This window comes from Ruditapes philippinarum, unplaced genomic scaffold (assembly GCF_026571515.1).
Source record: "Ruditapes philippinarum isolate M1 unplaced genomic scaffold, ASM2657151v2 ctg3926_1_1_1_1, whole genome shotgun sequence".
NCBI classification, from domain to species: Eukaryota; Metazoa; Mollusca; class Bivalvia; order Venerida; family Veneridae; genus Ruditapes; species Ruditapes philippinarum.
The window spans coordinates 113,985-138,772 of NW_026851937.1; the positions used below are offsets into that span (position 1 = coordinate 113,985).

At 32.8% G+C, this 24,788-nt stretch overlaps 2 protein-coding genes across 4 annotated transcripts; both read right to left on the bottom strand.

The window, feature by feature from the left end:
* Positions 1-517: 517 nt before the first annotated feature.
* Positions 518-13,654, bottom strand: LOC132743573 (uncharacterized). The gene is made up of 3 exons (XM_060732108.1): positions 13,424-13,654; positions 3,615-3,773; positions 518-696 (listed from the first exon to the last, which is right to left on the bottom strand). Exons 1-3 carry the CDS (start codon positions 13,494-13,496, stop codon positions 518-520), a joined length of 411 nt encoding a protein of 136 aa, XP_060588091.1. The 5' UTR covers positions 13,497-13,654.
* A 486-nt stretch (positions 13,655-14,140) lies between these two features.
* On the bottom strand, positions 14,141-24,107 carry LOC132743487 (semaphorin-5A-like). Of its 3 annotated transcripts, none has more exons than XM_060732007.1 (10): positions 23,920-24,107; positions 22,634-22,792; positions 21,404-21,562; positions 20,176-20,334; positions 18,948-19,106; positions 16,709-16,864; positions 15,476-15,611; positions 15,371-15,393; positions 14,833-14,991; positions 14,141-14,237 (listed from the first exon to the last, which is right to left on the bottom strand). In XM_060732007.1, the coding sequence occupies exons 1-10, from the start codon at positions 23,984-23,986 to the stop codon at positions 14,215-14,217; spliced, it is 1,200 nt and encodes a 399-aa protein (XP_060587990.1). In that variant the 5' UTR covers positions 23,987-24,107; the 3' UTR covers positions 14,141-14,214. The 3 variants fall into 3 exon arrangements, with proteins under 3 accessions (XP_060587990.1, XP_060588008.1, XP_060587999.1); XM_060732016.1 differs by lacking the exon at positions 14,141-14,237 and adding an exon at positions 14,298-14,440; XM_060732025.1 differs by lacking the exon at positions 18,948-19,106.
* Between the last annotated feature and the right edge of the window lie 681 nt (positions 24,108-24,788).

Here is a 24,788-nt window from a genome sequence, read left to right on the forward strand (position 1 = left end):
TGTCACAAAACTTGTCCCAACATGAAATTGGCCACCATGAGGCGACACATGTGATCACTGATTGCTCTTGTTTTGAGAGTATGACTATAACAAACAAAAAAGGGCTTATCACACAAAACCGCTTCAAAGTCTTTCTCTAAGGTAAGGTAAGGAGAGGCATTCGCATTATTTCAGACAAAAACATTCATTAAAAACATATTAATCCCAAAATATTTGACAAAACTAATGACCCTAAGAAAATAAAAACGTATCTGTATATCATGTATAATTTTAGACAAAACGTTCATTAAAAAACATTAATTTTATTAAACTTAGTATGCTATAAAAAAGATATTTTAAAGTCAGGAGAGACATTTGAATCTTTTCAGACACAATTTTCAGTTAGAAAAATAAACAAATGCTCCTTTGTAAAGTATTAAGTCGTGTATTGATAATTATAAATAGTTTGAAATGGAAGACAGCTTTTGCGTAACACTCCAAACAATCCTTATTGTTTTGATAGTGGTTTTGCATAATATTATAACACAAATAACAACTTACCGTTGCAATGCTCATCACAAAAAGCAATTTCATAGTCATCCCCTTGGAGATTTAAGCAATCATTTTCTTTAAATCCGCTTATACACGTTCTTTTGCGTAATTTTATACAAACACTTTGGTCTGTGTGACAGGTCCATCCGCCCCAAGGCGACCACTCTGCAAACAAAAAATATATATTTGATTATTCATTAATCTTCACAAATAAAAGTGACCATAAACGATTTTATTCTGATTTTTATTTTTCACAGTCGATGAATACATGTTTAATTAGGCCAATTCTTTTTATGTTGCATATGCAGCATCAGTGACCAACTGGTTAAGGTCGTTGACTTTAAGCTACTTGACCCAGAATGCTTGGGGTTGGATACGGTGGTGGTGGGGTGTTAATAGCCCGTAAGGGATTTGTAATTCTTTTCATGACATTATCCATCTAATTTATGTACGTCGTTGATTATACTCAGGCGCCTGTTCGTGCCTGATATAATGTAAAAAGGAGCGCCTCAAGTCTTTCTGCACAAGTAATGAACTATACAGTGTGTGTCGGTAACACACAAGTTACACGTTTATACAGGAATGATGAAGTGTCGTATAGCAGTTGAAAGATAAACAAGGTTTTTCATTTTATTTGATTTTATAAAAGATGTCAAGTCAGTCTGCCCGTCAAAACCTTATTGACCTCTAATGAATACTCAAAAGTAAACATGACAGGCTAAGATTCGACTGTCATTCTACACTCAGCCTTTCGTATGCATGTAATTCTACACTCAGTCTTTCTTATGCATCTAATAAATAACTTTGGAACATAAACTATATACATTAATTAACTTCGAAACCCTTAGAATAAATATGCATCATTTAACTATTGACTCTTAAATGATGCGACGGGATTTGGGTTGGGGAAATAGTATACAGAATTGTTGTAGAAAAATATCATACTTATACAATTTATTATATACGAATTTCATATAGCTTGACTTTGCTATGACCTTGGATACTACATTTAGTGTGTGAAGTAGACTCTCGCTCAATGTTTCACCCCCGCTGTGTAGAAAGATCTTCGAAAAAGTAAGTGCAAAAATAGACACGCAATAGTATTAAGTATAGTAAGAAATACGAAAGTGTAAACGTTTAATGTCTTAAAAGATCCTGAAAATAAATTATAATAAAAAGAGATTTTATTTAAAATTTCGCTGTTAAATATGAAATACTCGTTTTTAAACATTGTCGCTAGGATACTGTGTTTTTATTTGAAAATACAAAATCAGAAGTCAACTGCAAATTCTTAAAATTCTTTGATATAAAAACATTTTGACTGACCAGCCTTCTTCAGGGTACAAATATAAATAATAAACAATAAACAGGAAAAAGACGTCAGCATTACATGAAGTCAAAAGCGACGATTTTAAAACATAAAGAGATATATACCTGCAAAATTCTGGAAACAAAGTGATCCCTCGGAAGCATTAATCTCAACAAAATAACATAAGAATTGCAGACTCGGTTTGATTGAGTCTGAACATGAGGGATAATGAAAAAGTGCAACATCCCTCACGCCCACTAGCACCGGCTTGAGCGGTACTCAATTCTCAACACTTTATAGTGTTGGCATCAATGATCCCGAAGGACCAGAAAATATAACAACACTGAAGTGAAGTACGGGGCAACACAAGGGCAGTTTGTTACAGTTACTTCATTTGTCTTTGAGCAAGTGAAATCAGCAGTTGAATAACATTTTCGACTTTTAAAGCAAAAGTTTCCTTGCTTTTCACAACTCCAAGTCGACCATCGGTCTGTATGTTTAAAATTGTATTATTATCTAGGGAAGATGGTACAATACATGTATATATCTAGATAAACAAATTATAACCACATACGTCATTATTTAGGCATTAGGCAGCAATAATGCACATGAATTTTGTGTACATACCATAATGTACGTTTTATGCTATTTTTCGTTCACGTTTTTGTCATTGTCTTTTCATTTTTTTCACAGTGACAGATATATTATTCAAACAAACTTAATAAAAACAAAAATAATGAAAAACCGGCGATTACCAGCCACTAAAAACTGGTTAGGTACTACATGTTTATGCGGCTCTTATGTTTTCTCCCTCGATTATAAAGATAACAAAGCATTTTGAAGCAACAATAATAACGCATTTTTATTGATATTTTCCGTTCTTATAATGTTTTCTTTCATATAATGTTAAAATAATATCTCACATACACTAACTCAACAGGTTTGATCCATATCGGTTTATATTTCTTTGACAAAACTGCGCCAATCCGTAATGACGTCATCCTAAGTATACAATTCTTTTAAACCGACAAAAATGATTAAACGAGCACCGATGGAAATACAACACAGCTCAATCTAACACGTAAGTTTAAATTAATATTGAATTTTGATGAAATTACATTTTTGTCTGATTATATTTCTTTTGTTTATTAATTTCTATATCTTAGCGACAGTAGGGTGCGAAATCGAACAGCACTATAAGAAAATCGGTACCGGAAGTAATCACTGTTTGAAAGAAAGCGTCGGTGATATCCAATTGTATCATGTAAGAATCGAAATGATATCAGTATAAGCAGTGTTTATCAGCTAATTAATACTGCTTTTGTCGTTCTGATGCGTGGTCAATTCATACGCATCAAAACTCCAAACCGGTTTTATTAGCCGTTAAACATAATTGATACCGATATAATTTCTTAATTATAAATCAATGTTAATATGTTATATCGGTAGGCTTTCAATAGTTGATATCCGTATAACAACATTACGGTGTCCTCTTTGGACCAATGCTGATATGCAAAACATTTGGTTAATCTCTTTCTACGCACTTTATGTTTAAGAGATAAAGTAGCGATATTTGAACAACGTCGCTCCGATACCGCGAGATTTAATAAGTAGTGAAACATAAAAAGTCGACCGCAAATTCTTGCAATTCCCTCAAATATACCTACATTATGGATGACAAGCCATACTCAGGATATAAAGAAATCATAAAAAACAAAAAGGAAAAATATGGCATTATTACATGACGTCATTAGCGACGACAAAGAATTTATACCTGCAACACAAGGGCAGCTTGTAATATTTATTTCACTTGTCTTTGTGCAATTGAAATTAACAGTTGGATGACATTTGCGACTTTTAAAGCAAAATTCTCCTTGTTTCTCACAACTCCAATCCGTCCATCCGCCAATATGACCGCTTCCTTGAGAACTATCTGCAATTAGTGTAATTTTAAAATAAACAATTCCATTCGCACAATGCACCAGTGAAGATTTTTAAATAACCTACTAAGACCTATTTACGTTATGCGTTTTTCTTCACAAATATCTCTCCTTCTATTTCAGACAAAAAAGAATATAAACAAATCATTAAACGCTAAATTACCAACACAAGCGTGCTTTAATACTTTTTGAATATCGAAATGACGTCACGTTAAATTGGTTTTACACAAGTGTAAGCATGTTTTACAGCATTACACTTTTGCCCCTCGATTAATGTAATAATTTTATTATTTTTATCCAGATAACAATAACATTTCGTGTGTCCAAAAACCCATACGTTGATCCTACATTGTACAATATGAATCATATGAGGGCTTGTTCGAAATGATTTTCCCAGCACTCGCCTAAATATATAGAGAATATTTGTTTGTTTTGCATGTTAGATTGAAATATATTTCACAGAGTGTCTTCCAGATATAATATTTTCACAAGTGACATTGGTTTATGAGTAAAGTATAGTTTGATATTACAAAAGAAACACATTTCCCCCTTACATTTTTAGGTTTTTTTATAATTTCGACTGATTTTGTCGCAAAACAACATGCGCTCTCATTTATGACGTCAGAAAAACATGACGTCAGAAATTTCTTGATTCAAAAATATTTCTATCAATCATACGAAATTTTCAAATGATTTGTACAGATGGTTATGTTCCTCTCATTACACTTGACTCACGAAGATGTCTGTTTCTGAGGATATTTCCACTTATTTAAGATACATGTATTTTCTTCTCCTTTACATACTGATATCGTCCGGCTTATTTTTTCACTGTTATGTTATGAAAGTATTATATTATTATTCATGTAAAAATCCCATATACTTCACGATAATTTAATTTTATCTACCACATTATGTAAGCAGCATGTTTTTATTTGAATTTCTTGTCTACTCTGTATGTTTACTTTCAAATGATGTTTTAACAATAAATAGTTTAGGCCTAAAATATATTGCCTTCTTGTGCAGAAAATGTGCACCTCTAGTGCACTTTAATATGCATCTCCAGTGCACTTTCAAGGGCACTCCCCATTATTTACTAGACAGTTTTTAGGATTGTTTTGTTTGTGGTAACCTTAAAGTTCAATATATATCTTTATCATAAAGGAATAGAAAGAAATAAGAAAAATAAAAATATATTTCAAATTTCATTTTTCCGTAACATAAGTTTACTATAAATGTTTGATGTTGAAATAAACACGTTTTATTGATATTTATTATAATTATTAGGTAATAATAGTATCATATGAAATGCTACTGAAATATTTAGTAGTAAATCTCATGTTTTCTTTTATCCATGTATAAAGCAAATCCAAAAATAAATTAAAACAGTGAAACCTAGACAGATCAACTATGTCATTAATTAATTTTGTCGCCTCTTCGGCGTAGTGGCGACATATAGGGACCAATTCTCCGTCGTCTGTCTGCCAGTCCGTCTGTCATTACCTTGTCCGGACTACTCATCAGAAAGAACTGGTACAATGCCTTCCAGACTTTACATAAATAAATAAAATAATGCCATGTTGTGTATATTGTCGGCTTTTTCCAGTACAAATGATTTTTGTCAGAGTTATGGCCCTTTAATGGCTTTTATTTTTAAAGTTTGTTCGGACTACTCCTCTTATAACACTGCAGCAATTTCAAGGAACTTTTTCAGAATTGATCTGTATAACAACTTGCGCATATTACACGGGTTTTTCGTTTGAAAGATTCATTTGTGGTGACATGGTCCTTGAATAAAAAAGGTGTTTTTTGTGTGTTGCCAACTTGTCCGGACTACTTCTTAGAAACTACTTGTGCAATTGCATCCAAACTTTACATGGATGATAAGTACCAACTCTAGCTGTGCACATCGTCGGTCTTTTTAGTTCAATATTTTGTTTGTAAAAGTTATAGCCCTTTAAGTATTTTCCATTTTCAAAAAATGCCCTACTTCTCTTATACTACTAATGCAAGTTCAGTTAAATTTTACAGGATTGATTGGTAGCTCAATTACTCGCGTATATTCCCCATTTTTTGCCATTTAGTTATTTTTGGTTTATTTAGTTATTACGCTTGAATAAAATGAAAGTTTGCCAGGAATTCTCCTCTAATACCACTGATGTAATTTCATTGAAACTTTATATGGTTGATTGGTAGCTGAAGTGCTTGCACATATATCACAGGTTTTCCGTTTGAATGATTTAAACGGAGTTATGGTCCTTCAGTAAAATAAGTTATTTTTGTGTTACCAGCTACTTGTTGGACTACTATTCAGATACTACTGGTGCAATTTCATCTAATCTTTACAGGAGTTTTCTATACTATTAGTCCAAGAAATCGGTGAAATGATTGTGCACCTTCTGTGAAAAGCATGAAACTTGGCACGGTGGCAGGAAATCGTATTTCAATTTATTTCAGCCTGGGGTCCACTTTTTAAAAATCTAAGATGGCCGCCAAAATTCAAGATGGCCGCCAAAATATACAATATACATGGGACATGACAAAATTTAGTTTTTTTATAGCATGAAAATGAAAAAAATTGACATTTAAGGTCAATTATAGTAACTTGTTGGAAAAATACTTAAGTAGCATCGGAAGAAATTCAATATGGCTTCAAAATCCAAGATGGCCGCCATTAAATGAGATTTTTTGACAAATTTCTATGATAAAGATAATTCATGTGATCAATACTTTCAAACATATAACACACTAATAAACTGGCATTCCTGCATAAAACCTGCACACACAGGTGTTCATTCACATAGAAAAAAAAACTTGCATTTATGGATTAAACCATGGGAGCACATTATTTGACAAGATATTTCGAATAATAGGCAGCGACATTGTACATAATGGAATAGGTAAAGATCTCATACATTTATTTGTGATCATAATAGAAAGTCAATGTTAAAGGCCAATAACTCTATCATGGATTTTGACAGAATTATGGCCCTTTTAAATATAGAGAATTTTTCATTACCCAGGTTCTTGTTTAGCTATCAATCAATGAGAACAGTCAAGCACTTTATCATTTCCTGTTAATTTGCGTGACTCTGACACAATACAAAACTGCTGATTGCAATGACAGTCCGGGAGTTACCTTATTATCAAACCAAAACACATACGTGAGTTAAAATCAATACGAAACCGGTTTCGTTATATGGAAAACAACATACAGTAGAATTACCAAATCAGTCGTCTACTTTTATACAAGAATGACTCTTATACACGTTTTTGTGCATCAACATCTGCAGAAATTAAATCTTGAGCCCGGAGGATGAGGGCTATTAATGCACGAAGAGAGTGTATTAATCCTCTATTGTGTGCACACAATTCCTTAGCTTATCCGAACCAAATGTTCAGTATGAATTATACTAAGACAGTGTTGGAGGTGGTAAGGGGTTCTTCGAAATCCTGTCTCTCAATTTTTTAAAATAAATTTGGTTTGTAGCATTTTGTGATCGTCTTACTGCAGATGCAAGTTTTTTTTTCATATTTTGTGTCATATATAACGGAATATTACTCTTATTATGTCAATATTTTGGCAAGGTCTTGTGAATAAATTAGAAAAATCAGAGAAAAATGTTGAACAAAAAGGATATCTTGGAATTTATGGTAATCAAACTAGAAGTGTTTGGTATTATTAACATTAGTCAGTCTTGACTTAATATGATATCAAATTTAGACTTTACAGCTCTTTATATTTGATAATAATTTTTATTTTGATATGAGATTCCGTCTGTAAGATTTATAACTAACTTTCTGACTACTGCGAATTTCAGGTCTGCGTTCAAGGGGCAACACTCTTAACTTTCATGTTAATTTCTTCCTTTTATATATTATTGCAGTTGAAAAGCCAGATTTCATACACATGTATTACAAATCGTTGCTTTTTCCACCTCAGTTATTTTTATTTCAGAAACATTTAAAAGAACTGAAGAAAGTAATAAATCTTAATCCTGTTGTCGTCGTTTACTTAGATAAAATCGTTTTCCTTTGTTTACTTCTTTCCACAATTGTCATAAAAGTACAGTACACAAAAACTAGTGAAATCATGCCTATTCTTTTCATTGGTTGTTGAAAATCAATGTAGCTTGTCATTTGTTCAACTTTTTTTTTGTTTTTATTTTGATAGTTTCTGTAATCACAATAATAATAAAAATCTGGAAACAAAGTGATCCCTCGGAAGCATTAATAACAAAAAATACAAGAGAATTGCAGACTCGGTTTGATTGAATCTGTACATGAGGCATAATGAAAAAGTGCAACATTCTTTATGCCCTATAGCATAGGCTCGAGCGGTACTCAATTCTGAACACTTAATAGCGCTGGCATCAATGATCCCGAAGGACCAGATAAATAAAACAACACTGAAGTGAAAACTTAATTGACCTTAACTTGAGCATCATTCTGTACTAGATCATAGGGTGTTAATTATGGATAATGACTAAATTTTACTTGTTTTTACTGATCAGTTTTAGTTGATAACACTTTAAAACAGTACCTTGCTTTATTTAGTATGAACACGACCCGATGTAAATGTTGAAATACACCAAAACACTCGGCAATCTGATTTATATTCGGGGGCTACATCCCCTCGTACAAATCAGATAGCCTCGTGTTTTGATGCTCTTTCTATTACTTTAACTTCTGCACAATAATCCAATAGGAGATCAGCTACCTACTTAATCATTGAAATAGCTTCATATTAAACCATTGGAATAATGCACTCCTTAGTTTGATTACAACGTACATGCCTTTAAAATTACCTAAATTAGCAAAGAGATTCTTACAAAAGGGCATGTAATAAAATTATGAGATGGTTATACATGTATATAGAACTTGATTGTGTTCAAAAACCAAATAAATAAATAAATCTGAGACAGTTTAATTGTGAGCATGTTTCAGTATGAACTAGAAATGTGTCCATAGGACACGGATGCCCCCACACGCCACTGTTCTGTCAATCTTATGACTCTAGGTCAAACATTTTTAGACTACATGTGCCACAAGTTGAAAACTTAAAATCAACAAAGGGCCATAATTCTGTAAAATTTGGTCACAGCAAAAATTCCTTCCTTTACTACCATCTACACATTAAGGTTGTTCTTCCCTGTAAGTTTAAGCAAAATCTGCCATCCAGTTTAAGAGGAGTTGCGTTCACAAAATTTCTTTATGGTATATAGTGAAAAAATTAACAAAGGGCCATAATTCTGTTAAATTTGATTGCAGCAAAAATTCCTTCCATTACTACCATCTACACATTTAAGTTGTTCTTCCCTGTAAGTTTAAGCAAAATCTGCCATCCGGTTTAAGAGGAGTTGCATTCACAAAATTTCTACATAGTATATAGTTAAAAAAAACAAAGGGCCATAATTCTGTTAAATTCGGTCGCAGCGAAAATTCCTTCCTTTACTACCATCTACACATTAAGGTTGTTAATCCCTGTAAGTTTAAGCAAAATCTGCCATCCGGTTTAAGAGGAGTTGCGTTCACAAGATTTCGGGACGTACGGACAGACGTACAGACGGACGGACGGACAGACGGACGGACAAGTGCAACGCTATATGCTCCCACTTTGTGGGGGCATAAAAATGAAATGGATATTTTAAAAAGGTTTTCATAATTATATAAGGTTTTACGGCCATTATCAGCTTTGGCAGCCATGTTGATATTTCATTTCTAATAGATTATCATCATGCTGATATGTTTAACAAGCATGTAATATAATGTATTTGTGCTATTTTATACTTATCTGAAAATGATAACAGCTGAAAAACAAAACTTATCTGAAAAATTTGATATCTCGGCCATCTTTGATTTTGTCCGCCATGTTGGATTTGCAAAACCTAGATCAGAGGGTTGAATATAAAAAAATAGGTTATTCAATAATTATAAATCGATACTGTTACATACTGCTCTGTAATGACGATAACAGCTAAAAAAACTACATGTATAACATTCTGAAAATTTTGATATGGCGGTCATCTTAGATTTTGGAAGCCATCTTGGATTTGCCCAACCTAGATCCAAGGCTTGAATTTAAATAAATGTGTAATATAGTAAAGTGGTGCTATTTCATACTGACCTGTCATGACTACGCTACGAGTACAACATAAAAACTTAATATTCTGATAAAAATAATGTATGGCGGCCATCTTGGATTTTGGTGGCCATCTTGGATTTGCACAACCTGAATTCGAGACTTGAATATAAATTAATGTGTAATTTAATAAACTGATGCTAGTTCATACTGTTCTAGTTAAGACTAAAGCTGAAATACTAAACTATTCTGAAAATTTTAATAAATGGCGGCCATCTTGGATTTTGGCGGCAATATTGGATTCGCACAACCCGGATCCCAGGCTTTAATCGAAAGGAATGAATCAACTTACAACTGTGCCAAGTTTCATGCTTTTCACAACAGGTGCACAATTCACCCTTTTTTATGCACTATATGTCTTGTTGTACATCTCATCAACATTGTTGGGATGAATGTTTATTTTTGTCAGAATTATGTCTCTTTAATGATTTTTTTAAAATTTGTACAAATTACATATCTTATACCATTAATTGCAATTTCACTGGAACTTAACAGGATTGATCAGTAGCTCGAAAACTTGCGCATATTGCATGTGTTTCCTGGTTTAAGGATTTTTAGCAAAGTTATGTCCCTTGAATAGAAATGTGTTTTGCTGAAGTAATGATTATAATTGCGTCTGTCTCCTGCTTCGCAAGAGCTACAACATGCAATTGGCTATTATGAGGTGACACTGATGGCCTTTCATATACTATATGTAACATTTTTGAGCATAGAAGTCATAGAAACATTCCAAATTCAGTGTTAATGACCCATTATTAAAAGTAAATTATAACAGAAACATCCCTGGAAAACGATATCATTTAAACATTTGATTAATTGTTGACCCACAATTATTACCACTAACTTCTTATTGGCCTAATCAAACAGAGCCTGTAGCATTTTACAGTTATGCTGTTCATGGCAATTTCTTTTGGGTTTCAGTTTTCGTCCATTTTAAAAGATGTTACGCATGTTTACTAAATTGTTTATCTGTCTATCTTAATCATTACTGACTGTTTTGCTGTATACAGATATGAAAATATATATTTTATAATAATGAATAAAATATGATAAAAGATTTACTAGTTAATTAAAGTAGTTCATCAAATGGATCGAGGTCAAGGAATGATATTTATAATTAGTCAAATTTTCAATATTATTTTTTGACTGGCTTTATATACCTTAAACTTGTTTTTTTCTAGTTGTTGCGACTAAGAATTTTACATTCATTCATTTAAATATGGTTTGTCAGTTAAGATTTCATAATAAAAATCTACAGAAATCTACATAAATTATTACTTGTTGGTTTCAGGGGAAATAAAAATACTATTTATGCTAAATCAAAGCCATGATACTTGACAACTGATTATGAACACCGAGCTAAATATTTTACTGAAAATAAATCAAATATACTTGTAAGTGATGAGAGTCATATTTCACTCTTCACTGGGACTATCCAAGGTCAACCCTTTTAACATTAATGGCTTTAATTTGACTGCCCATTCCATTATAAGCAAATACCCAGTCTCTTCTGGCTAATAGTTCTATCTATATTAATAATGGAGTCATGGAAATAGTTTTAAAGGTGGCTCAGCCTTAATGAGTGATGTGATTATATAGCGTCTACCTTTGGGGCAGCAATGTAGGAGCTTATTTGTCTCGGAGCACATTTGTCTCACGAAGTGTGACCGATGTGCTCGTAAACATTAATATTTGCGACAAATTGGAAATTAGACGGATGTGTTCAAGACTCTCGAAGCACATTTGTCTGTTTTCTGTATTTATTATACCGTTTTTAGGTCACTTGCGGCCAATCATAATCGTCCTGCCTCTGCATAGGAGACATATATTAACATAAAGAATATCCCTGTTCTGCATGTCACAATGAAATTTTTTATCAGTGCAGTATTCAGAACCCAAACACAAATGCTGCGAGTCCATGCATATCGCTATTAAATGTGTCACTTTTCCTTCCGATGCTTAAAGTTTTATAAATGATTTAAGAAATATTCTAAGCAACAAGAAGAAAGTATCATAAGTGGCATAAAAGGGAAAATTATTTTCTTATTTATTACGTGGCGGGGACAAGCTTCCTCGCATGAATAGTTCGGCGTACCGACTGAGTATCGGACCTACAGCGGTTAGGGGCTAAGGAAGAAAATGAGTAGTTCATCCCACACAAATTTTGTTTCATCATATATTTTGTTTAAACAATTTACAATATAAGCTTTATGAAAAAAAAACGTTTCTCATTAAATAATCGCTAAGAAACAAATGCTAACATTTAGCTAACAATCCGCACAAAATAACACATGATTTTTACTATTCAAAATTCAAAAATATGCATAAAAGTCCTACCTTACCCCACACATTTTTTATCATGTGTTTGACCATTCAAAACAATCCCTAAAGTTGACCAAAATGAAAATGACTATTCTCAGTTTTTCCTATTTTTCTATCACAAGGATAATTCACGAAAGGGCACCTGAGGTCTTCATCCACAAATAAAACTGGAACGTCGCCATATGACATATACTGTGTCGGTGTGGCGTTAAACCATATCAAACAAAACAAATTTATCACAAGGTTATTTGTTTATCTTATAAAATATCAAATACTTTTACGTGTAGTTTTGATCTTATTTGACTTTGATAATACCAAGAACCGTATTTGTTATAAGATTTAGAATTATTTAGTCAATCCCTATATAAAGTTCTTGAATTAAAATTAAACACATGTTTTTTCTGTCCAAAATAAATAAGAGATACAAGAACATAATGATAAAAGAACAAACAAAAGAGAAAAAAAAATGTTGACCCATCAGAGACTTGAACCCACGACCCTATGTTTCAATGCACTAAACAGTAATTATAGCCTATTTATTTACTCTTCAAAGCAGAGGTAATGCATTAGAATAATACACAATTATTTATTGTCTGTTAAAATTATCAAATGAGTTTTCATTCTAATGAATTAACATATTCAAGTACTCCCTCGGAATCAAACCAATGTATTATTTCGGAATCCGTGACAATCACAACGTTAAAAATGGTGCTCGCTTACATTTTAAAGCATAGTCCCCTATCAAACTTACGCGTAAAATAAGGGAAATAAACTCGGCCTGATGTATTTTTTCTTTCTGTTTAAAATTTCTGTAAATCATTCAAATAAGAGATTATTAATACTTTGTGTATAAAATAAATAGTGTCATCACCTTTTAAGGCTGATTTGTGAACTCATTTTAACTCAGGTCTCCATGCATTCATGACAAACTCGTCTAAAATTTAGGGCTTCCAAACAGATTTTGATATAAGTTAATATTGTGAAATTTCATTTAAACTTGTATCAAAGCATACAATAAAAACAAATTTGATTAAGACGTAGCCACGAGTGAAAAGCCTGTTTTTCAAGCTTACTCGTTGAAATAAAAATAAAATAAATAAAATTTCAAATAACACAAAAACAAATAAATTCGAAATGAAAACAGTCGTCTTATAACTATCAAATAAATGTAATAAAATTTACCTAATAAAAAGCAGCATGCAGTGTGTATTCCTAACAGTATCAGGTACAGATGTGGTTTCATATTAGAATTCATCTGGTTGAAGTTATGAACTTTTATATGTGCTCTTAACTCCTTTTTCGTGTTTAAGATTTCAAATTGAAAATAAAAGTGACACTGTGTCGCGTGAAAACATCATATGGTTCCGTAAAATAATTTTATAAATTGTTGAAATTTTATTATCTTAATATCTTAAATGAACGACGCTAATGTGCCCTAGTTTTTTCATGATTACACGAAAATTTGATAATGAAAATGTAACGGATTCGCTCGTCGGTAGAGCTATATTTTACCGCAGCTGATAAGCTGCTCCATGAAAACAATCCTTCTTTAATAATTGATGGACAAGCATAGGTCCATTGGAATGGATTGGGAACTGCGAAATAAAAGATATATCAAAGATATATAAACAATATTTATCTAATAGTTAAGAAAACACGTCTGGGTACAATACACAGTTAATGGCGAATGCAATGAATGATTGCATTCATGTACAATGAAAACAATCACAGGTTGGAAAGAAAGCGATTTATTGTTATGTAATATGCTATGAAAAAAGAAAAAGTATAGATTGGGAAGGATAGTTTGGATATTGTATAGGCATACAGGAAAGGTTTATTGGACTGTTTAAACAATTGTAATAATAAAGGGAATTGAAAATAAAAAAAACAACACGCATGATTTATTCAATAATTTATCTATTTGATATATTTATCAATTCAAACACATAACTCATTTCAATTTACAATTCGCCCTACGACACCGACATTTCCAAACCTAAAGATAAAAGGAATCGAAAATATGATGATATATGAGATAGCGTATGAAATGAAAGTGATTTTGAAACATGAAAGTATTTTGATATATATATCAACGACATAGTACTACCTTGTCGAATTTGTCTAAAACAAAACGGGACTGGTAAGTATATTAATTGTACTTGGAGTACGATCAGTATAAAGGTCAAACAAAATCATGTCCTGAAATAAGAAACAAAAACAACAGGTATTATTAATGCTAATTACAAGTGAACAACGTCATCAGAACACACATAGAATTGATGTTTTCATCTGAAATAGACACGTATGTTTCCACCTTAAATAGTTTTCATTTTGTTCGGGATAAATAAGTTTCACCAAATCTTTTTACAGAAAGTCAAGCAGAACATTGGGTTCATCTCTTTTGCTTACAGTTAAAGTTAACACAAAGACATAACATGCAGGGGATGGGCTATTAATATTCTATTAATATATAAGAGTTACGTTAACGTTTCATACGCATGTATTTGTCAAGACAAAAAAACAACAACAGGAAAAAAAACTACACTCAACCTTACTATGAATCGAATGATAATTTAAAAACGAATTTATACCCGCATCACAAGGGCAGTTTGTAACAGTTACTTCACTTGTTTTTGAGCAATTGAAATCAGCGGTTGAATTACATGTCCGACTTTTAAAGCAAAAATCTCCTTGTTTCTTACAACTCCAATCCGACCATCCGTCTCTATGTTCGCTAATTGTATCAGTATCTAGGAAAAATTGTAAAATATACATGAAGATAAAACATTACCTTAATATATTATTCTTTAGTACATACAAACATGGTTTGTATCATGTTATAATGCCCTTTTTACGTTTACATTTTTTCTTCTTTTTCATATTGATTTCTTAAAATGTCCCACATAAACGTGTTCATGTCCAAGTTTTTTCCCTAAAAAGCATGGCTTTTGTTCGTAGAGTAATTCCATGTATGTGACATCACTCATACAGTAAAATTGCTGCATTCCCATGTAGTCTATTGAAGCCAGTAAATTAAATAAGCAGCGCATATTTTAACAATAAACGTTTTGTTAGCTCTATCACTACGATGGTATTCCGTTCATGTATAATTCAAAAACGATGTTTTACCTGAAGAACAAGGGCAGTTTGTTACAGTAACTACACTCAACCTTACTATGAATCGAATGATAATTTAAAAACGAATTTATACCCGCATCACAAGGGCAGTTTGTAACAGTTACTTCACTTGTTTTTGAGCAATTGAAATCAGCGGTTGAATTGCATGTCCGACTTTTGAAGCAAAACTCTCCTTGTTGCTGACATCTCCAATCCGACCATCCGTCTCTATGTTCGCTTATTGTACCAGTATCTATAGCAAATGGTAAAAGATATATGTTATCAAGCAAAACATAACCTCAATGTATTATTTTTTGTGCAAAAAAAGGCAGTTTAAGTGCATACTATGTGTTAGTACACACAACAAAGGTTTCATATTATGGTATAATGCTTTTTTCATTTACATGTTTCCTTCTTCTTAAAGGGTCCCGTAAAACGTGTTCCCCTCCAAGTTTCTTCTCGCAGTCATTGGTTTTGTACGTGGAGCAATTTTGTGTGCTAGAATTCACACATACAGTGATTTTTTGCATTCCCATTTCGTCTACTCAATTCAGTATAGATAAGCAGTAGACGACACTCCTGTTGGTTTACTTTTACTAAGCAGTTTACTAGTTGTCATGTTGTTGGAGTAAGTGTATGATATTCTGCCATAATGAATGAAGCATGCACAGTTGATCGAGTTGATGCCTAAAGGGCCGACTGTGTAGGTGCAGGCTTCGACATTTATGTAGCTGCAGCAAATGTAGAATGGGGTTTCTGACTAGACCCTTTTGACGCCATGGGGGTTATGGTAGTTGCGTCTGTAATTGATGGTGTATATGACCTTGAATTAACTGACGCCATACTTGTATTTTCTATTGGTACCTATGTTGTTCATATAGTAGTTCATGTTGTAGATGAAAATGAGTTTTGAGGAGCATGTGTTAAATTTATTACCATGATATATATGTAAAAACAATCCACTTAATTAGTAAGTTATTAAATGTATAAGCCAAGGTAAGGAAAGGCATTCTGATTTTATCAGAAAAAGAATAACATTAATTATAGTTTTAAAAAACTACAATATGAGTAACTCGAAGTAAGGAAATGTATCTGCTCGTCATGTTTCTTTAAAGACAAAGCTTTCATTTAACAAATTCTAAACAAATTTACTTTGTTACAAGAGAATATCCCAAAGTCAGGAAAGACACTTGAATCTTTTCAGACAAAAATTCCATTTAGAACAAATAAACAAATGGTTCTTTGGAAAAAATAACGCTTGTTTTGATAACCAAAAAGAAAGAATACGGTCTTTAGAGTAGCTTCCAAAAAAGTGGTTTGCATAATATTATCACACAAACAGCAACTTACTGTTGCAAGACTCGTCACATGAAGTCTCTTGAAAGTGTTCCCCTTGGAGCGACAGACAATCACTTTCTTTAAATCCGCTTACACAAGATCTAGTGCGTAATTGTAAACATACACCTTGGTCTTTGTGACAGGTCCATCCACCCCAAGGCGACCACTCTGCAAACAAAAATATATATTTAATTATTTGTTCATGCTTTACCTTAATCTTCACAAATCTCCGTGAAAGCGACATCGACCGATTTTAATTTGAAGATAAAACTTTATACTGTCTATAAATAAATGATGAAAAGTTTGATTTCTTTTGTTTTGTTTTCACGTTGCACATGTGGAGGCAGTGACTAGGAGGTTGAGGTCGATATCTTTGAACTGTTTGTCCCTGACAGCTAGTGGTGGGGTTAAATCCCCGTAAGCGACTTGGATCTTTTCATGTGATAAAATTATTGGCGACACCGGTGAGCGGTGTCGTCTCTTATGAAATGCTTTTTATTTTGGCTTATGGAAGTAGCTTTTTGTTATTATTAGCAGTTGTGTTGTGTTAATTAGTTTTATTTTGATTCGTAAAAATCAAGTAAACTAATATGTTGTTATATTTGTATTTAATAACAACTTTATGTAAAAAGCATGTGCATTGTGATATTATTTTCACGAAAGTGCAGGCGCGGTTTAACAGCTTGTCCCTTAGATTTATTGTCAATACTATAACCCGGATTTCGAATATCGTTGCAAAGATGCAAAATGACCTTTATAGTGTCCGTGTCACTGACACTTGTGTTGCACGAACATTAATATATGGCAAGTGTGATATAGCAGTTGAAGGATAAACAAGTTTTGTTAGTTTATCTGACTTTACATAAGCTATTAAGTTAGTCTGCAGGTCAAACTCTGACTGAAATCTTCTGATAACCTAAACATAAATGTGAAACCTGCCATTCTACACGTATTCTTGGGGCGTCCGTGGCCAAGTGGTTACGGTCGTTGACTTCAAACCACTCACCCCTCACCGCTGTGGGTTCGAATCCCGACAGGGACATGAATTCTTTCATGTGAGGAAGTTATCCAGCTAGCTTACGGAAAGTCGGTGGTTCTACTCAGGAGCCCGATTGTGCCTAAAACAATGCACGGAGGGGCACCTGAAGTCTTCCTCCACCAGTAAAGCTGGAACAACGCGATATGACATATACTGTGTCGATGTGACGTAAAACCTAATCAAACAAACAAACAAACACTTATTCTTTCTGAAGGGTATAATAAAAGTCTTTGAAAGATAATCTGAATACATCTATAAACTTTGCAACTAAAACCTTTAGAATAAAATTGTATCATTTAATTATTGACGCTTATTTAATTATTAATGTGTGTACACATGTTCACATGGCATAAAATTTAAATTCAAAAATAATTCACATGGCATAACATTTAAATACAACATACGGTAAGTCAGCAGAGTGTGTGAGGAAATGGGATGGGGGCAGGGGAATTGCATTCAGGAATTTTGTAGAAATTATCTTTCTTATGCACTTAATCATGTATGCACTTCTTACAGCTTGATTTTTGTCACATACGATGACCTTGGACAGTATATTTAGTGTGTGCAATAAACTCTTGTCGAGATCTTCAAAAGAGGTACAAAGTGCTAGAACAGACTCGGGTATGATGCTGATCTTGTGCGTAAAGTTAAAGATACGAAAGAAATAACCATTTAATGTCTTAACTGTTTCCTAACGAGAACTTTTAATGAAAAGAGATTTTATTTCAAATATCGCTTTAGAAAATAGAAAAAAATCTATTTGGTTGAACGGAACATCGTAATATGTTACTGTTAACATATTAGCACATATTGTAACAATAAACGTTTTGTTAATTCTATCACTATGTAATTATTTCGTTCATGAATAAAATAAATAAATTTCGTAAAAAAAAATGTTTTCATGATACCCATTTGTAGACAAGTATGTTTCCACCTTAAATAGATTTCATTTTGTACGGGATAAATATGTTTCATCAAATTTTTACAGCGTGTCCAGCAGAACATTGGGTTCATGTCTTAAGCTTACAGTAAAAGTTAACACAAAGACATAACATGCAGGGGAGGAGCTATTAATAATCTATTAATGATATAAGAGTTACGTTAACGTTTCATACACATGTATTTTCAAGACAAAAGAAAAAACAACAGGAGAAAAAAACAAACACTCAACTTAACTATGAAGCGGGTGATAATTTAAGAACGAATTTATACCTGCAACACAAGGGCAGGTTGTAACAGTTACTTCATTTGTTTTTGAGCAATTGAAATCAGCGGTTGAATTGCATGTCCGACTTTTAAAGCAATAACCTCCCTGTTGCTGACAACTCCAATCCGACCATCCGTCTCTATGTTCGCTAATTGTACTAGTGTCTATATAAAATGGTAAAAATATATGTAATCAAGCAAAACATAACATAAACGTATTATTCTTTGTTTACGAAATGCAAATAAGAAAATTATGACAAATTTAGCCTTTGTTCAACGATCATAGACAAAAAGTGTAGGAAAAAATCCCTCAACAGAGGTGCGAAGTGCAAGGAAAGGCTCGCAAGGGTATGATCCTGATCTCGCGGCTAAAGTTAAGCACATGAAGAAAAAATAAACTTTTGGGATTCTTATTTCACTCTATTTTGTATGTCTTAATTGTTTCTTAGTGAGAACCTTAAAATGTCGTTTTCAAAAATGCAAACATTTTATTTGGTTAAACGGAACACATTACTGTTAACATTCAAGCGCATATGTTAACAATTAACATTGTGTTAACTCATTTAATATGATATTATTCCGTTCATGAATGAAATAAATCAATTTCGTTAAAATTTGTTTTCAGAATACTTATTTATAGACACGTATTTCTCTACCTTTAATATATTTCATTTTGTACGCCGGGATAAATATGTTTCACCTAATTTTTCACAACAAGTCCAGCAGAACATTGGGTTCATCTCTTTTGCTTACAGTATGAGTTAACAAAATGACATAACATGCCGAGGAGGAGCTATTAATAATGTATTAAAGATATAAGAGTTACGTTAACGTTTAATACGGATGTTTCATACGGATATGGGGCCTCCGTGGCCGAATGGTTAAGGTCGTTGACTTCAAACCACTTGCCCCTCACCGCTGTGGGTTCGACTCCCGACAGGGAATTTGGATTCTTTCATGTGAGGAAGCTATCTAGCTAGCTTAAAGCACGTCGGTGTTTCTACTCAGGTGCCCGTTCGTGCCTGAAAAATGCACGGAGGGGTACCTGAGGTTTCCTCCAACAGTAAAGCTGGAACGTCGCCAAATGACCTATACTGTGTAGGTGTGACGTAAAACTTAAAAATCAAATCATACGGATGTATTTGTCAAGTCAAAGAAAAAAACAGCAAACAACAACAGGTAAAAACTACACTTTACCTTCCTATCGAATGATAAATTAAAACCGAATTTATACCTGCAACACAAGGGCAGTTTGTAACAGTTACTTCATTTGTTTTTGAGCAGTTGAAATCAGCGGTTGAATTACATGTCCGACTTTTAAAGCAAAAATCTCCTTGTTGTTGACAACTCCAATCCGACCATCCGTCTCTATGTTCGCTAATTGTACCAGTATCTATAGAAAATGGTAAAAAATATATGTAATCAAGCAAAACATAACCGTAACGTATTATTCTTTGTTTACGAAATGCAAATAAGAAAAGTATTACAAATTTAGCCTTTGTTCAACGATCATAGACAAAAAGTGTAGGGAAAAATCCCTCAACAGAGGTTCGAAGTGCTAGGAAAGGCTCGCAAGGGTATGATCCTGATCTCGCGGCTAAAGTTAAGCACATGAAGAAAAAATAAACTTTTGGGATTCTTATTTCACTCTATTTGTATGTCTTAATTGTTTCCTAGTGAGAACCTTAAAATGTCGTTTTCAAAAATGCAAACATTTTATTTGGTTAAACGAAACACATTACTGTTAACATTCAAGCGCATATGTTAACAATTAACATTGTGTTAACTCATTTAATATGATATTATTACGTTCATGAATGAAATAATTCAATTTCGTTAAAATTTGTTTTCAGAATACTTATTTATAAACACGTATTTCTCTACCTTAAATATATTTCATTTTGTACGCCGGGATAAATATGTTTCACCTAATTTTTCACAACAAGTCCAGCAGAACATTGGGTTCATCTCTTTTGCTTACAGTATAAGTTAACAAAATGACATAACATGCAGGGGAGGAGCTATTAATAATGTATTAAAGATATAAGAGTTACGTTAACGTTTAATACGGATGTTTCATACTGATATGGGGCATCCGTGGCCGAATGGTTAAGGTCGTTGACTTCAAACCACTTGCCCCTCACCGCTGTGGGTTCGACTCCCGACAGGGAATTTGGATTCTTTCATGTGAGGAAGCTATCTAGCTAGCTTAAAGCACGTCGGTGTTTCTACTCAGGTGCCCGTTCGTGCCTGAAAAATGCACGGAGGGGTACCTGAGGTTTCCTCCAACAGTAAAGCTGGAACGTCGCCAAATGACCTATACTGTGTAGGTGTGACGTAAAACTTAAAAATCAAATCATACGGATGTATTTGTCAAGTCAAAGAAAAAAACAGCAAACAACAACAGGTAAAAACTACACTTTACCTTCCTATCGAATGATAAATTAAAACCGAATTTATACCTGCAACACAAGGGCAGTTTGTAACAGTTACTTCACTTGTTTTTGAGCAGTTGAAATCAGCGGTTGAATTACATGTCCGACTTTTAAAGCAAAAATCTCCTTGTTGTTGACAACTCCAATTCGACCATCCGTCTCTATGTTCGCTAATTGTACCAGTATCTATAGAAAATGGTAAAAAATATATGTAATCAAGCAAAACATAACCGTAACGTATTATTCTTTGTTTACGAAATGCAAATAAGAAAATTATTACAAATTTAGTCTTTGTTCAACGATCATAGTCAAAAGGTGTAGGGAAAAATCCCTCAACAAAGGTGCGAAGTGCTAGGAAAGGCTCGCAAGGGTATGATCCTGATCTCGCGGCTAAAGTTAAGCACATGAAGAAAAAATAAACTTTTGGGATTCTTATTTCACTCTATTTTGTATGTCTTAATTGTTTCCTAGTGAGAACCTTAAAATGTCGTTTTCAAAAATGCAAACATTGTATTTGGTTAAACGGAACACATTACTGTTAACATTCAAGCGCATATGTTAACAATTAACATTGTGTTAACTCATTAAATATGATATTATTCCGTTCATGAATGAAATAAATCAATTTCGTTAAAATTTGTTTTCAGAATACTTATTTATAGACACGTATTTCTCTACCTTAGATATATTTCATTTTGTACGCCGGGATAAATATGTTTCACCTAATTTTTCACAACAAGTCCAGCAGAACATTGGGTTCATCTCTTTTGCTTACAGTATAAGTTAACAAAATGACATAACATGCAGAGGAGGAGCTATTAATAATGTATTAAAGATATAAGAGTTACGTTAACGTTTAATACGGATGTTTCATACGGATATGGGGCATCCGTGGCCGAATGGTTAAGGTCGTTGACTTCAAACCACTTGCCCCTCACCGCTGTGGGTTCGACTCCCGACAGGGAATTTGGATTCTTTCATGTGAGGAAGCTATCTAGCTTGCTTACAGCACGTCGGTGTTTCTACTCAGGTGCCCGTTCGTGCCTGAAAAATGCACGGAGTGGTACCTGAGGTTTCCTCCAACAGTAAAGCTGGAACGTCGCCAAATTACCTATACTGTGTGGGTGTGACGTAAAACTTAAAAATCAAATTATACGGATGTATTTGTCAAGCCAAAGAAAAACAATAACAAACAACAACAGGAAAAAACTACACTTTACCTTTCTATCGAATGATAAATTTAAACCGAATTTATACCTGCAACACAAGGGCAGTTTGTAACAGTTACTTCACTTGTTTTTGAGCAATTGAAATCAGCGGTTGAATTACATGTCCGACTTTTAAAGCAAAAATCTCCTTGTTGTTGACAACTCCAATCCGACCACCCGTCTCTATGTTCGCTAATTGTACCAGTATCTATAGCAAATGGCAAAATATATATGTAAAGAAGAGAAAAAAAGTATTATTCTTTGTTCACGAAATGCAAATAAAAATAAATAAAATTGAAAATAATTAAAAACATCATTTAGCCTGTGTTAAACAATCAAAGACAAAATGTGTAGAAAAATCCCTCAGCCAATCAACGAGCATGCTCTATGTTTATCTCCGATGGACAGTGCGGTAGCTAGAGAGCGGGATAATTATACCTGCCCTCTTGTTAATGCATTGTGCTTTATGGGTATACGAGTTAATTTTGACACAGTCTCCAAACTTTGATACAATGTTGTTTGTACACCGGAAATGACGTCACGTTGCATTGTTATTAAAAAAGGTAAGAATAAAATCTATCAAACCAGACCTGCAACATTTTCATTTTTGGCCTTTTTGGGCGTTCTATAGGGATTCCGTTTTTCTCTAATTTACAGTATTACACTTCTGCACATCGGTTTAAGTCTGAGAACAAGAAATCTCATAGATTTTAATTTCGCGGAAAAGGATCCAAATTGAAATTCCTACCGGAACGTGTAATTGCCTCGGCGTTTATTTCTATTTATTCTATATTTTATTAATAAATTATAGAAAAAGGTAATTATGTACACGGCTATTCATCAATTATTGTATATTATTTATGAATCAGTCAGTCGAATGTTTTACATATTTTACGATATCGCGCTAAGAATTCAATTTTGGAAAAAGTACTTTCACGAAACTTCGTATTGATGTTAATCAACAAGGTGTTTCAAATGTCAATTTTGGATGTAGAACGAAAACAATACCGGAAAGAAAATCCTACTGATTCCATGCATGCTTGAAAAACAACAGGTCATGGAACCTGATTAACCAAAAGCATGCAAACTAGAAACCAATAATTTTGTTGTACTTCAGTCTGGCAAAGTCTTCAAAATCAACACTTATAAAGATACTTGCGATACCATAGTGCTAGCCGTATAAAGAATTACCAAATAATATTCATGAAATCATTAACATATATGAGACAGATTTTTGTCTTTTATTTCATTATTATAAGTTCATTTGCACTGAAACATTTATAATGAACTTACATGTTAAACATTATAACTACAAACAATAATAAGAAAATTTACCTAATAAGAAACAACATGTATTTTGTATTCCTAACAATATTAGGAACGCTTTGGTATAAGAATTCATCTGCTCAAAATTCTAAAGCTTTTTGTGTTGTCTTATATACTGTATACGTCTTTAAATGTTAGAAGTTAAACGACACTTTGTCGAGTGAAAACATCAGATGGTCCGTTTTCTACTTTTATAAATCACGAAATTCATCTATTATCTTAACATCTTAAGTGTCCTAGTTTATCTACATGATAACATGAAAATATTATAATATACATATAAAGGCTGAAAAATTATTTTTGTTGAAAAACACCAATTTAAGATTTATTAACGGTAAAATTATATTGTTTCTGTAATCTTACATTCAATACTTCAAAGAGGTGTAACATTGAATGTATCTATATAATAATATACATGAAAAATAATACCATAAATGTTTCGGAACAATTTATTAATTTGCTAATTTATGTAAGGTTTAAACCTTTTAGCGATATTTTTGCGCATGCGCCATTCCCTTTTTGAGATATACACGTATACTTTTATTATAACATATTTCTTTCATACTGGAACTTCGGGATAACTTTTTTGTCAGATTTTAAACAATGATCTTTTCAGTAGATACATATATTATATTATATTACATTATATTACATTACATTATTACATTACATTACATTCTATTATATTATATTATAGAAGCATGATATGCTGGTAAATTAATTGTATTCAGCTTATATATTATTCATTATATATTATTTTATATAAATTAAAAAATATTCGTTCATACACAATTTTGATTATTTATTTTTTGCATCATTTCATCACCATACATTGCTGTTGTTGAAAAATCTTTGGAAATTAAATGTGAAACATTGCT

Bases quoted from the DNA above. Each gene is read 5' to 3' on its own strand.
- LOC132743573 (XM_060732108.1), bottom strand. From the start codon at position 13,496: ATGAATTCTAATATGAAACCACATCTGTACCTGATACTGTTAGGAATA. The intron at 3,774-13,423 runs GTAAATTTTATT...CACTAATTGCAG, and splicing joins TGCATGCTGCTTTTTATTAG to ATAGTTCTCAAGGAAGCGGT. The intron at 697-3,614 runs GTATAAATTCTT...TTTTGTTTGCAG, and splicing joins AAGCTGCCCTTGTGTTGCAG to AGTGGTCGCCTTGGGGCGGA.
- LOC132743487 (XM_060732007.1), bottom strand. From the start codon at position 23,986: ATGAATTCTTATACCAAAGCGTTCCTAATATTGTTAGGAATACAAAAT. The intron at 21,563-22,633 runs GTATAAATTCGG...CATTTTCTATAG, and splicing joins AAACTGCCCTTGTGTTGCAG to ATACTGGTACAATTAGCGAA. The intron at 14,238-14,832 runs GTATAAATTCGT...TTTTATCTTTAG, and splicing joins AAACTGCCCTTGTGATGCGG to GTTTGGAAATGTCGGTGTCG.